Consider the following 14759-nt stretch of genomic DNA (forward strand, 5'->3'; position numbering starts at 1 on the left):
AACCACTCCATAAATTTCTTGTTAACAAACTATAGTTTTGGCAAGTCGGTTAGGACATCTACTTTGTGCATGACACAAGTAATTTTTCAACAATTGTTTACAGAAAGATTATTTCACTTATAATTCACTGTATCACAATTCCAGTGGGTAAGAAGTTTACATACACTAAGTTGACTGTGCCTTTAAACAGCTTAGAAAATTCCAGAAAATGATGTCATGGATTTAGAAGCTTCTGATAGGCTAATTGACATAATTTGACTTAATTGGAGGTCTACCTGTGGATGTATTTCAAGCCCTACCTTCAAACGCAGTGCCCTCTTTGCTTGATATCATAACTCAAAAGAAATCAGCCAAGACCACATAAAAAATATTGTAGACCTCCACAAGTCTGGTTCATCCTTGGGAGCAATTTACAAACACCTGAAGGTAACACGTTCATCAGTACAAACAATAGTACGCAAATATAAAACCATTTGACCACGCAGCCGTCATACCGCTCAGGAAGGAGACGCCTTCTGTCTCCTAGAGATTAACGTACTTTGGTTCGAAAAGTGCAAATCAATCCCAGAACAACAGCAAAGGACCTTGTGAAGATGCTGGAGTAAACAGGTACAAACGTATCTATATCAACAGTAAAACGAGTCCTATATCGACATAACCTGAAAGGCCACTCAGCAAGGAAGAAGCCACTGCTCCAAAACCGTCATAAAAAAGCCAGACTACAGTTTGGGGACAAAGATCATACATTGTGGTGAAATGTCCTCTGGTCTGATGAAACAAAAATAGAACTGTTTGACCATAATGACCATCGTTATGTTTGGAGGAAAAACGGGGAGGCTTGCAAGCCGAAGAACACCATCCCAACCGTGAAGCACGGGGGTGGCAGCATCATGTTGTGGGGGTGCTTTGCTGCAGGAGGTACTGATGCGCTTCACAAAATAGATGGCATCATGAGGAATGAAAGTTACGTGGATATATTGAAGCAACATCTCAAAACATCAGTCAGGAAGTTAAAGCTTGGTCGCAAATGGGTCTTCCAAATGGACAATGACCCCAAGCATACTTCCAAAGGTGTGGCAAAATTGCTTACGGACAACAAAGTCAAGGTATTGGAGTGGCCATCACAAAGCCCTGACCTCAATCCTATAGAATATTTGTGGGCAGAACTGAAAAAGCGTGTGCGAGCAATGAGGCCTACAAACCTGACTCAGTTACACCAGCTCTGTCAAGAGGAATGGACCAAAATGAGCCCAAATTATTGTGGGAAGCTTGTGGAAGGCTACCCGAAATGTTTGACCCAAGTTCAACAATTTAAAGGCAATGCTACCAAATACTAATTGAGTGTATGTAAACTTCTGACCCACTGAGAATGTGATGAAAGAAATAAAAGCTGAAATAAATAATTCTCTACTATTATTCTGACATTTCACATTCTTAAAATAAAGTGGTGATCCTAACTGACCTAAGACAGGGAATTTTTACTAGGATTAAATGTCAGGAATTGTGAAAAACTGAGTTTAAATGTATTTGGCTAAGGTGTATGTAAACTTCCGACTTCAACTGTATACACCTGTTCTGAACGGACCCAGAGTCTGCAACACCACTAAGCAAGGGGCACCACCAAGCAAGCGGCACCATGAAGACCAAGGAGCTCTCCAAACAGGTCAGGGACAAAGTTGTGGAGAAGTACAGATCAGGGTTGGGTTATAAAAAAATATCTGAAACTTTGAACATCCCACAGAGCACCATCAAATCCATTATTTAAAAATGGAAAGAATACGGCACCACAACAAACCTGCCAAGAGAGGGCTGCCCACCAAAACTCACGGACCAGGCAAGGAGGACATTAATCAGAGAGACAACAAAGATACCAAAGATAACCCTGAAGGAGCTGCAAAGCTCCACAGCGGAGATTGGAGTATCTGTCCATAAGACCACTTTAAGCCGTACACTCCACAGAGTTGGGCTTTACGGAAGAGTGGCCATAAAAAATAAATTTCTTAAAGAAAAAAAGTAAGCAAACACGTTTGGTGTTCACCAAAAGGCATGTGGGAGACTCCCCAAACATATAGAAGAAGGTACTCTGGTCAGATGAGAATAAAATTGAGCTTTTTGGCCATCAAGGAAAACACTATGTCTGGCACAAATCCAACACCTCTCATCACCCCGAGAACACCATCCCCACAGTGAAGCAAGGTGGTGGCAGCATCATGCTGTGGGGATGTTTTTCATTGGCAAAGACTGGGAAACTGGTCAGAATTGAAGTAATGATGAATGGATGGCGCTAAATACAGGGAAATTCTTGAGGGAAACCTGTTTCACTCTTCCAGATATTTGAGACTGGGACGAAGGTTCACCTTCCAGCAGGACAATGACCTGAAGCATACTGCTAAAGCAACACTCAAGTGGTGTAAGGGGAAACAGTTAAATGTCTTGGAATGGCCTAGCCCAGACCTCAATCCAATTGAGAATCTGTGGTATGACTTAAAGATTGCTCTATACCAGCGGAACCCATCCAACTTGAAGGAGCTGGAGCAGTTTTGCCTTGAAGAATGGGCAAAAATCCCAGTGTCTAGATATGCCAAGCTTATAGAGACATACCCCAAGAGACTTGCAGCTGTAATTGCTGCAAAAGGTGGCTCTACGGAGTATTGACTTTGCAGGGGTGAATAGTTATGCACGCTCAAGTCTTCTGTTTTTTTGTGTTATTTCTTGTTTGTTTCACAATAAAAAATATTTAGCATCTTCAAAGTGAAAGGCAGGTTGTATAAATCAAATGATAAAAACCCCCCAAAAATCTATTTTATTTCCAGGTTGTAAGGCAACAAAATAGGAAAAATGCCAAGGAGGTGAATAATTTCATAAGCCACTGTATATGGTATATGCACAAATTCCATCATAATTCCAGTGGGAAATTACAAAAAAACTCAACATTAAATATTTTAACATTGCCAAGTATACAAAACAAATATCTCAGAGTGAGTCAGTGGATCTCTGAAATCAAGAATGTGTTGGACATTTAGCCCATCTCCACACACATCTCCTATATCCCGTAGGTTCTTTGTCCAGGATGGGAGTGTGCAGAGGAGGGTAGTCCTGGTAACACCTGACCTCCCTCTAACTACCAGAAGGAGGTCACAACATCCAGGACCTCATCACTGATGAGTCAGGCCATGCCTGAGTGGGCACCGTACATATACACTACACACACAATGAAAAGCCCTTCACAGTTCAAAACACAGATACGCACACACACCAAAGCATTATCCACCCCAGAGCAAACAGAGTAAATTTCCCCTGAGAGTCTATTTCTCCATGTCTGTCATCCAGCTACTGTGGGCGCAGCAATATCCTCTCCTGTTGGGGTGTGTATGTCTGAAATAATAATATCCACACTTTTAATCCACTTCAGTTCGGCTTCAGTGAAGCTTGTGCTGCTGCCTCAGTCTCTTACAGTCGGAGGCTCGTTGAGGGGATTGGAGCCTCCAACCAAAAGGGGGAGCTATAATGCGTTATTGTCCGGATGTGAGATATCCTTCCTTCCGGCTTCTGTAGGGGAGACGTGGAGGCCCACCTGAGGACAGGACACACACAGTAAGAGGAGCTGTCAGTTTACTCTTTATCTCAGCACACATTCATTATAGACAAACAGCACCACGGAGGAGAAATGCAACCTCAACAATTATGTGCAATTTCACTACAGACAAAACAACTTGTCAGCACTATAATAAGTTGTTCATTATAAACATGTCAGTTCCAGTCAACTTTTCTCTCCAGTCCAGCTTCATTATACCCAGTCCTGTACTGTGAGGGAAGTGTGGTGTTGATGAGTCACTATTACCTTCCTGACAGGTGAGTCCGATCCAGCTGTTGAGACAGGTGCAGCGTCCGTTCCGATGGTCACAATAAGCCCCGTTGTCACACTCACACCTCTCTGTGCAGTCTGGCCCATAGCGGTTTGCTTTGCAGTCTGACAATAAACACACATGCAGGTAAGACAGACACAAGAATATAATTGGAAATAGGCTCAGATGGGGAATATTGGGTTGGCACTTGCTGTACTACCATCACATAGAAATTACTGAATGCTTCCAATTAAACATACAGTATTACTGGCTCTTACCAATGTCACATCTGGGTCCAGTCTTCCCTGAGGTGCACAGACACCTGCCACTCACAGGGTCACAGGGTGTGCCCTCCACACAGTCACATGATTTGGCACAGTTCACACCAAACCTGCCCTGGTGACACTCTGAAAGTTGACATGGTGGAGAAAGATGGAGAGCAACAACATATTTAGTCTTTCTTCTATAGATCCTGCAATTGGTGGTTCATCATAGATAGTATGAGGTCAGTTATGTGGCAGATGTCTCACCTCTGTGACAGCGAGAGCTGTGGTACCCAGGAGGACACACACAGAGGCCTGTGGAGGGGTGGCAGGACGCCCCATTCAGACAGTCACACTGGAGCTGGCACAGAGGGCCATGGAGACCAGGGGGGCATGCTGAGGACAGGCACAGGACACTTTTGATAGAGGATGCAATGCCAGTGGCTTTCACTGTTCTGACTGAGTGCTGACGTGTGTCACTCACCATTTTCACACTGACGTCCGTAGTATCCTGGGATACACAGGCAGGTTCCTGTCAATCTGTCACAGGTTCCGTTGTTCCGGCAGTCACACTTCAGCTGGCAGTTAGCTCCAAACGTCCCTGGAGGACATTCTATCACACAAGCAGACAGACACAGTGAGACAGCAGTTAAACCCATCTCATCTCCTGGATGAGTTAGCCATTTCTTATGATTTTGCATAGGTGTACTTACTGTACAGTATCGCTCACCTGTATCACAGTGAGGCCCGGTCCAGCCCAGACCACAGGTACAGCTTCCAGAGACAGAGTCACACAGTCCTCCGTTACTGCAGTTACAGCGCTGAGCACAGTCCCCTCCAAACCATCCAGGAGCACAGCCTGCCAATACGCAGAAACTACACATTACAAACACACACATATTACAAAACTCTCTTTACCTTATAGACAGACAGAGACGCAAACAATCATATTGGTGTTGTAAAAATAATTCCACACTGTGATCTGTTCAACTGGATTCAGTAGGAACCGTACCTTGTCCACAGTCCTCTCCTCTTTGTCCAGGGCTGCAGTGACATATACCAGTGACAGGATCATTCTGTGCCCCCTCTCCACACAGCACCACACGGGCACAATCATGCCCATAACGTCCCGCTAGGCATGCTGTAAAAAGAGTACAGGCCATTAGGGACCATAGTGTTAATGCAGATGCTATGCTATTACTGCATATACATTAAGTGATTTAAAAAGCTGAGTATGAACTCACTGATGTTGCAGTGTGCTCCGATGAACCCTGCTGTACATTCACAGGTGCCAGTGGTGGAGATGCACTTCCCCCCGTTTTGACACCGACACTCTCGCTCGCAGTTGGGACCATACCGACCTTCCACACACCCTAGGAGCCAAAACAAAGCATTTGACCAGAAATCTTTTAACACACTGAAAGAGAGAAAAAAATACAAAAATAATCCCTAGAGCAATGACATCCCCTATGGATGGTTATGAAGGTGTCATTACCAACAGAGGGTAAAGTAAGTAAGTGCACGAGCCTTGGCGTGTGTGAGCCGGAACGACTCAAAGGAGCAGGAGCCTATCTCCTGTTTCTGTAGCGTGAGGTAGCTTGCTGTACAAGTACACCATTGTAGGCTCCTCAGAGGAGGAAGGGGAGGACCATCCTGCTCAGTGAATTTCATAAAAATGTAAATTGTAAAACATTTAAGTTATCCCTTTTAGATAAAATTATACTAAATATAATCACGTCACCAAATAACTGATTAAAACACAATACTTTGCAAAGGTCTACAGTAGCCTCAGCAGCACTCTGTAGGAAAGCACCATGGTGTAGCCAGAGGACAGCTAGCTTCTGTCCTCCTCTGGGTACATTGACTTCAATACAAAACCTAGGAGGCTCTTGGTTCTCACCCCCTTCCATAGACTTACACAGTAATTATGACAACTTCCGGAGGACGTCTTCCAGCCTATCAGAGCTCTTGCAGCATGAACTGTCCACCCAATCAAAATGAATCTAGTACAGAAAGCATAAACTACAGCTAGCAAGCACTGTAGTGTATAAAATGTGTTGAGTAGTTGAATCAAAGAGAGAGAAAGACAATAGTTGAAAAGTATTGAACAAATTAATTTCTTCCAAAATGAATGAGAAGCAAGAGAGAAATAGAGAGACAGAGAGAGATTGTCATTTTTTTTTTAAATTTCAGTTTCACTTACTTAGCTAGCAAATGCATCTAGCTAGTTTAGCCTACTTAAAAGACCCCGCTCAAAGAGAGGGATGCTATGTTAGCCAGCCGGCTATGGCTTTCCAACACAACACTGGAACTCTTCCAAGTCAAGGTAAGCTTTTGGTATCACAATTGTATTGCCACCGGGGCCCGCCGATGTAACTGCTTACTGACTGTACACTGTACCGCATGATTGTAGAGTGTTTACTAACGTGTTAGTTCTATTAATTATGCTGACTATGACGTTACTTTAGCTAATATGGTGACAACGATGTAGGCTGTTTGTAGAGGTTTGGCTTGGAAAGGTTTTTTCGCCTGGTCACATACAGCTGATGTGTTGTGCGTTGAAGTCCACAAGCGAAGGGAAGAGCAGGAATACAACGTGGCTGTTTAGAGATTGAACTCTGTTTACGCGTGATCAGGGGTGTATTCATTACGACGATTCTGTTTCTTAAATGGAAGCAAACGGAGCAAAAACGGGCATAAACATACCTGAATTTGTCTAATAGAAACTATTGTTTGCAACTGTTGGACTAATGATTACACCCTATATCAGCTAGATGCAGGCAAGATTGTGCAGGGCGGTATTGAATGTCACTGTCTGGCACCTCAAATTTGTCTCTCGACCTGTGTGCACCTTAATTCTCTTTGGGTGGACAACATGACAGTTCATGCTGCAAGAGGGGGCTGTAGTTTCTGGGGGCTCCCGGGTGGCGCAGCAGTCTAAGGCACTGCATCTCAGTGCTAGAGGCGTCACTACAGACCCTGGTTCGATTCCAGTCTGTATCACAACCGGCCATGATTGGGAGTCCCATAGGGCGGCGCACAATTGGCCCAGAGTCGTCGGGGTAGGCCATCATTGTAAATAAGAATTTGTTCTTAACTGACTTGCCTAGTTGAAAAAAATGTGCCTTATCTCCTTAATGCCTAGTGCCAAGCAGAGACACATCAGGTCCCTTTTTTCAGACTTGGCCAGGGATCGAACTCCCAACCTTCCAATCTCAGGGTGGACACTCTAACAACAAGGCCTCTGAGTTGGTACCAGCAGAGGGTGGTAGTGTACAATATGTCTTGTTTTGCACACTTTGTACAAAATAATAAAATGCAGTACTACAGGATATTTCTTAACGTAGCTCTTTATTAGCTAGCTATAACTGGCATGTTCACGTGTCGCCAACCAGGATCAAACTGACCATCACCTAACCATTTGGGTGGTCTTAACCAATCATATGATATGGTGGTAAAATGCATCCAACTATAATTCAGTATGTTTACACATATGAATATTACACAATACATACCCTGGTTACATTTAGGACCCTGGAAGCCTGGGGCGCAGTAACAAAACCCAGTCACTGGGTGGCAGAGCTGGTTGGTCTCAGAACACTGGCACACCTGGTTACAGTTGAGCCCATATGTCCCTGACAGACAGGCTGGTGGGGTAGACAGACAGACAGAGGTAAGAAACTTGAAAAAGGAGACATTACAGCTGAAAGTCCAGATTGACAGAGAGGAGAAGAGCTGAGAGGGTAGTACAGTCCTCACTTTGTTCACAGCCATTGCCAGTGAATCCAGGGGGACAGCCACACTCCCCAGAGACATGGTGACAGGAAGTACCCTGGGGACATGTGCAGCGTTGCACACAGCCCTTGCCATGGGTACCAGGAAGACAGGCTGGAGGTGAAAAGGAGCGGCAGTAAAAATCCTGAACATGTATGGCTGAAACTCCTTTCAGCGATAACCAGTGTGCAACAGGCTATGACAATATAAAAAGTTGTTATCATTAAAACTAGGCTACCTTTGTCACAAAGGGGTCCCCTCCAACCTGGTGGACACAGGCAGTGCCCGGTGACGTGGTGACAGGGGGCTTCATGCTCACACTGACAGCTCTCCTCACAGCCAGCTCCAAACAGGCCTGACCCACAGGCTGAGGGGGAGGTAAAGGAGAGAGGAGGAACTCAGAGACTGGATGTGATAAGAACATTCACTCACAAGAGGGTGCTGTGTTCACTGCTGTGTTCACTGCTGTGTTCACTGCACCCAACATTGATGATCACAAAGACAGTAAATGTCCGCTTCTCTGTCTCTCTCACCTTTTTCACAGCGCTTTCCGACCCAGCCAGGACTACAGGTGCACTTGCCCGTCTGTCTGTCACACTGTCCCCCGTTCTCACACTGACACTGCTGCTGGCAGTCGGCCCCAAACTGCTCCGCTCCACACTCTGTAACGTCAACACACCAACATGACATCACATCAGAGCAGTGAAACCAACTACAGGCTAACAGGGAAACCTATAGTGTTTCTGCTGAGGACAGCAATACCTTCTCCAAACCCGGTGGTTTGACCTAGCAGAAAGTTGGCTCAAGGAGGTGATAACTAACCACAGAGTGGAGTTGCTAGGTAACACAGCAGCAGCATTAGAGATTTCCTGTGCCTGGAGTGGAATAAGGGGCCTGGGGCTGAGTTTGGCATGGACGACCCATGGAAAGGTTTATATGGGTGCTATGGGAGGATAGTGTGTGATGTAGAGTAGAGTAGGGTGGTGAAATAGAGCCTCTGCGTTGGGTCTAGAGTGAGATGTTTACAGGGCAGACAGGAGACTGTGGGGTCTAGCAGACTGTCTGCAGTCTGAGGAGCATGCAGCTCTGTGTCACACACACTGCCAGGGAACAGCACCAGGCAAAAACAAATGAGCTAAGCCAGGGCAAATTAGGATGGAGACTAATTTGTTTCCTGAATACAGTAAAACAAACCACAGGGCCAATGTTCTAAATGGTTTCTACCATTTCAGGTAATGCTATTCTTAGGCATGTCTGTCCAGACTACTCCAGCCAGAGCCTTGATGCTTTTCCATAGCCTGCATTTCTAGTAACTGACTGGTACTGAATGGGGAACAATTATCCTGATTGGATAAATGCTTTAGGTCAACAGTCACAGAATATGATATTATATGGTAGTAAGGCATGAGTATGGTCACTTAGGGTCATGGTGACTCTATGGCTGTTTCAGTACCAATCACCTAGCTCACAGGCTGCGCCCATCCACCCGCTGGCACACGTACACTGCCCACTGATTCGGTCACACGTGGCTCCATTTTGGCACAGGCAACGCTGGCAGCAGTCTGTTCCATAGAAGCCTACTGGGCATTCTAGGGGGAAATGGTAGACCCATGTTCATTACTTTATAGCCCTACAAATATTTTCTATACAGGACACATGCAATGTATCGTGGATGGTAAGATAGGAGTAGTGATCTGCTCCTATTCTCCCTGTCCACACTCACCCTGTAAGCAGCTTGGCCCTGTCCAGCCTGGTGTACACACACACTGCCCGCTCGCCGGGTGGCAGCTACCATTGTTATGGCAACCGCAGGTTTGGCTGCAGCTCTCCCCGTAGAAACCAGCCTGGCATGCTGCAAGAAAAAGATAAGAAACTGTTTACTTCTAAAGAACAAATCATATCAATGTTAAACACACATTGGTAATAAATATCTGATATGAAATGTTTTATATTGTAGGCTGACTGAAGTGGGGGAAGTCCAATACTAACTCAGGTTGCAGGTAGGACCAATCCACCCTGCAGGACACACACACACCCCAGTGACATGGCTGCAGTGGCCTCCGTTCACACACACACACTTCTCCTGGCAGTCCAACCCATAGAAGCCCTGGGGACAGGCTAAAACACACACACACACACACACACACACACACACACACACACACACACACACACACACACACACAGAGCCTTTACAGCAAACAATAAAGCATATCAATCCACAATGTTAATAACTCAATGATTCCTATAGGCTAATTGAACTGAATTACAGATACAGTTCAGTCTATGGATACGATTTATAGTTTGGATTCTGGATAAGGTTTAGAGAGATTTTGGGAGGTTCTCTTACGTTTCTCACAGAAGGTTCCAGTCCAGCCCACCAGACAGGTGCAGGCTCCGCTCACATGGTCACATGTGCCCTTGTTGTCACACTGACAGTGATGCAGACAGCCTAGCCCAAAATAGCCCACGGGACACTCTGAGACACAGATGAACACAAGTACAGTAGGGAGTGATAGGTGTGTGCTCTGAGATAGTCTGCTATTGTTCTGTCTCAGTACTAAGACTAGACTGAAAGGAAACAACCCACAAACACCTGATATCAGATATTTTGGTTGAGGACTCTCACACACATACTGTCATAGCATTGTGTCCCGGTGTAGCCGGCCTCACAGTTACACTGGCCCGTCACCGCATCACAGCTCCCATCACCATCCTTACAGTCACATTTCTCAGCACAGTCCACCCCCCAGTGCCTGGCGTCACAGGCTGCCATGGAAACAAACAAACAGGAGACATTTTAATTGAACAGTTTACATTCAGTGAGCGTAAGCTATATTTATTTATTTGTATTTATTTGAGACTGTGTTCAATGCCACACCCACTCTACCTTTCCTGCAGTTGTGTCCGGTCCAGCCAGGGGCACATGTGCAACGGCCCGTGACAGGGTGGCAGCGCCCGCTGTTTTCACACAGGCAGCGCAGCTGGCATCCAACACCAAACCGTCCTGTCGGACATGCTACAGCACACAAACATACTGTATGATAGCACTGTGAGCCAAAGAGTCACGCATACTCTACATACTGTATGATAGCACTGTGAGCCAAAGAGTCACGCATACTCTACATACTGTATGATAGCACTGTGAGCCAAAGAGTCACGCATACTCTACATACTGTATGATAGCACTGTGAGCCAAAGAGTCACGCATACTCTACATACTGTATGATAGCACTGTGAGCCAAAGAGTCACGCATACTCTACATACTGTATGATAGCACTGTGAGCCAAAGAGTCACGCATACTCTACATACTGTATGATAGCACTGTGAGCCAAAGAGTCACGCATACTCTACATACTGTATGATAGCACTGTGAGCCAAAGAGTCACTCATACTCTACATACTGTATGATAGCACTGTGAGCCAAAGAGTCACGCATACTCTACATACTGTATGATAGCACTGTGAGCCAAAGAGTCACGCATACTTTACATACTGTATGATAGCACTGTGAGCCAAAGAGTCACGCATACTCTACATACTGTATGATAGCACTGTGAGGCAAAGAGTCACGCATACTCTACATACTGTATGATAGCACTGTGAGGCAAAGAGTCACGCATACTCTACATACTGTATGATAGCACTGTGAGCCAAAGAGTCACGCATACTCTACATACTGTATGATAGCACTGTGAGCCAAAGAGTCACGCATACTCTACATACTGTATGATAGCACGGTGAGCCAAAGAGTCACGCATACTCTACATACTGTATGATAGCACTGTGAGCCAAAGAGTCACGCATACTTTACATACTGTATGATAGCACTGTGAGCCAAAGAGTCACGCATACTCTACATACTGTATGATAGCACTGTGAGCCAAAGAGTCACGCATACTCTACATACTGTATGATAGCACTGTGAGCCAAAGAGTCACGCATACTTTACATACTGTATGATAGCACTGTGAGCCAAAGAGTCACGCATACTTTACATACTGTATGATAGCACTGTGAGCCAAAGAGTCACGCATACTCTACATACTGTATGATAGCACGGTGAGCCAAAGAGTCACGCATACTCTACATACTGTATGATAGCACTGTGAGCCAAAGAGTCACGCATACTTTACATACTGTATGATAGCACTGTGAGCCAAAGAGTCACGCATACTTTACATACTGTATGATAGCACTGTGAGCCAAAGAGTCACGCATACTTTACATACTGTATGATAGCACTGTGAGCCAAAGAGTCACGCATACTTTACATACTGTATGATAGCACTGTGAGCCAAAGAGTCACGCATACTCTACATACTGTATGATAGCACTGTGAGCCAAAGAGTCACGCATACTCTACATACTGTATGATAGCACTGTGAGCCAAAGAGTCACGCATACTTTACATACTGTATGATAGCACTGTGAGCCAAAGAGTCACGCATACTCTACATACTGTATGATAGCACTGTGAGCCAAAGAGTCACGCATACTCTACATACTGTATGATAGCACGGTGAGCCAAAGAGTCACGCATACTCTACATACTGTATGATAGCACGGTGAGCCAAAGAGTCACGCATACTCTACATACTGTATGATAGCACTGTGAGCCAAAGAGTCACGCATACTCTACATACTGTATGATAGCACTGTGAGCCAAAGAGTCACGCATACTCTACATACTGTATGATAGCACTGTGAGCCAAAGAGTCACGCATACTCTACATACTGTATGATAGCACTGTGAGCCAAAGAGTCACGCATACTCTACATACTGTATGATAGCACTGTGAGCCAAAGAGTCACGCATACTCTACATACTGTATGATAGCACTGTGAGCCAAAGAGTCACGCATACTCTACATACTGTATGATAGCACGGTGAGCCAAAGAGTCACGCATACTCTACATACTGTATGATAGCACGGTGAGCCAAAGAGTCACGCATACTCTACATACTGTATGATAGCACTGTGAGCCAAAGAGTCACGCATACTCTACATACTGTATGATAGCACTGTGAGCCAAAGAGTCACGCATACTCTACATACTGTATGATAGCACTGTGAGCCAAAGAGTCACGCATACTCTACATACTGTATGATAGCACTGTGAGCCAAAGAGTCACGCATACTCTACATACTGTATGATAGCACTGTGAGCCAAAGAGTCACGCATACTCTACATACTGTATGATAGCACTGTGAGCCAAAGAGTCACGCATACTCTACATACTGTATGATAGCACTGTGAGCCAAAGAGTCACGCATACTCTACATACTGTATGATAGCACTGTGAGCCAAAGAGTCACGCATACTCTACATACTGTATGATAGCACTGTGAGCCAAAGAGTCACGCATACTCTACATACTGTATGATAGCACTGTGAGCCAAAGAGTCACGCATACTCTACATACTGTATGATAGCACTGTGAGCCAAAGAGTCACGCATACTCTACATACTGTATGATAGCACTGTGAGCCAAAGAGTCACGCATACTCTACATACTGTATGATAGCACTGTGAGCCAAAGAGTCACGCATACTCTACATACTGTATGATAGCACGGTGAGCCAAAGAGTCACGCATACTCTACATACTGTATGATAGCACGGTGAGCCAAAGAGTCACGCATACTCTACATACTGTATGATAGCACTGTGAGCCAAAGAGTCACGCATACTCTACATACTGTATGATAGCACTGTGAGCCAAAGAGTCACGCATACTCTACATACTGTATGATAGCACGGTGAGCCAAAGAGTCACGCATACTCTACATACTGTATGATAGCACTGTGAGCCAAAGAGTCACGCATACTCTACATACTGTATGATAGCACTGTGAGCCAAAGAGTCACGCATACTCTACATACTGTATGATAGCACTGTGAGCCAAAGAGTCACGCATACTCTACATACTGTATGATAGCACTGTGAGCCAAAGAGTCACGCATACTCTACATACTGTATGATAGCACTGTGAGCCAAAGAGTCACGCATACTCTACATACTGTATGATAGCACTGTGAGCCAAAGAGTCACGCATACTCTACATACTGTATGATAGCACTGTGAGCCAAAGAGTCACGCATACTCTACATACTGTATGATAGCACGGTGAGCCAAAGAGTCACGCATACTCTACATACTGTATGATAGCACTGTGAGCCAAAGAGTCACGCATACTCTACATACTGTATGATAGCACTGTGGGCCAAAGAGTCACGCATACTTTACATACTGTATGATAGCACGGTGAGCCAAAGAGTCACGCATACTCTACATACTGTATGATAGCACTGTGAGCCAAAGAGTCACGCATACTCTACATACTGTATGATAGCACTGTGAGCCAAAGAGTCACGCATACTCTACATACTGTATGATAGCACTGTGAGCCAAAGAGTCACGCATACTCTACATACTGTATGATAGCACTGTGAGCCAAAGAGTCACGCATACTCTACATACTGTATGATAGCACGGTGAGCCAAAGAGTCACGCATACTCTACATACTGTATGATAGCACTGTGAGCCAAAGAGTCACGCATACTCTACATACTGTATGATAGCACTGTGAGCCAAAGAGTCACGCATACTTTACATACTGTATGATAGCACGGTGAGCCAAAGAGTCACGCATACTCTACATACTGTATGATAGCACTGTGAGCCAAAGAGTCACGCATACTCTACATACTGTATGATAGCACGGTGAGCCAAAGAGTCACGCATACTCTACATACTGTATGATAGCACTGTGAGCCAAAGAGTCACGCATACTCTACATACTGTATGATAGCACTGTGAGCCAAAGAGTCACGCATACTCTACATACTGTATGATAGCACTGTGAGCC

The 14759-nt window shown here is 45.0% G+C and overlaps 1 protein-coding gene across 1 annotated transcript in view; it reads right to left on the minus strand.

Moving 5' to 3' along the window:
• Nucleotides 1–3512: 3512 nt before the first annotated feature.
• Nucleotides 3513–14759, minus strand: part of megf6b (multiple EGF-like-domains 6b) — a 109793-nt gene continuing 98546 nt past the window's right edge. The window contains exons 21-38 of the mRNA XM_038964148.1: nt 10773–10901; nt 10520–10651; nt 10233–10361; nt 9872–10000; nt 9606–9734; nt 9343–9471; nt 8416–8544; nt 8121–8249; nt 7868–7996; nt 7624–7755; nt 5353–5481; nt 5121–5249; nt 4839–4967; nt 4593–4721; nt 4376–4504; nt 4124–4252; nt 3842–3970; nt 3513–3574 (exon numbers count right to left, since the gene is read on the minus strand). Of these exons, the coding sequence (XP_038820076.1) occupies nt 3513–3574; nt 3842–3970; nt 4124–4252; nt 4376–4504; nt 4593–4721; nt 4839–4967; nt 5121–5249; nt 5353–5481; nt 7624–7755; nt 7868–7996; nt 8121–8249; nt 8416–8544; nt 9343–9471; nt 9606–9734; nt 9872–10000; nt 10233–10361; nt 10520–10651; nt 10773–10901 (2261 nt within the window). The remainder of the gene's footprint in view (nt 3575–3841; nt 3971–4123; nt 4253–4375; nt 4505–4592; nt 4722–4838; nt 4968–5120; nt 5250–5352; nt 5482–7623; nt 7756–7867; nt 7997–8120; nt 8250–8415; nt 8545–9342; nt 9472–9605; nt 9735–9871; nt 10001–10232; nt 10362–10519; nt 10652–10772; nt 10902–14759) is intronic.

Source organism: Salvelinus namaycush, chromosome 2 (assembly GCF_016432855.1).
Source record: "Salvelinus namaycush isolate Seneca chromosome 2, SaNama_1.0, whole genome shotgun sequence".
NCBI lineage: Eukaryota > Metazoa > Chordata > Actinopteri > Salmoniformes > Salmonidae > Salvelinus > Salvelinus namaycush.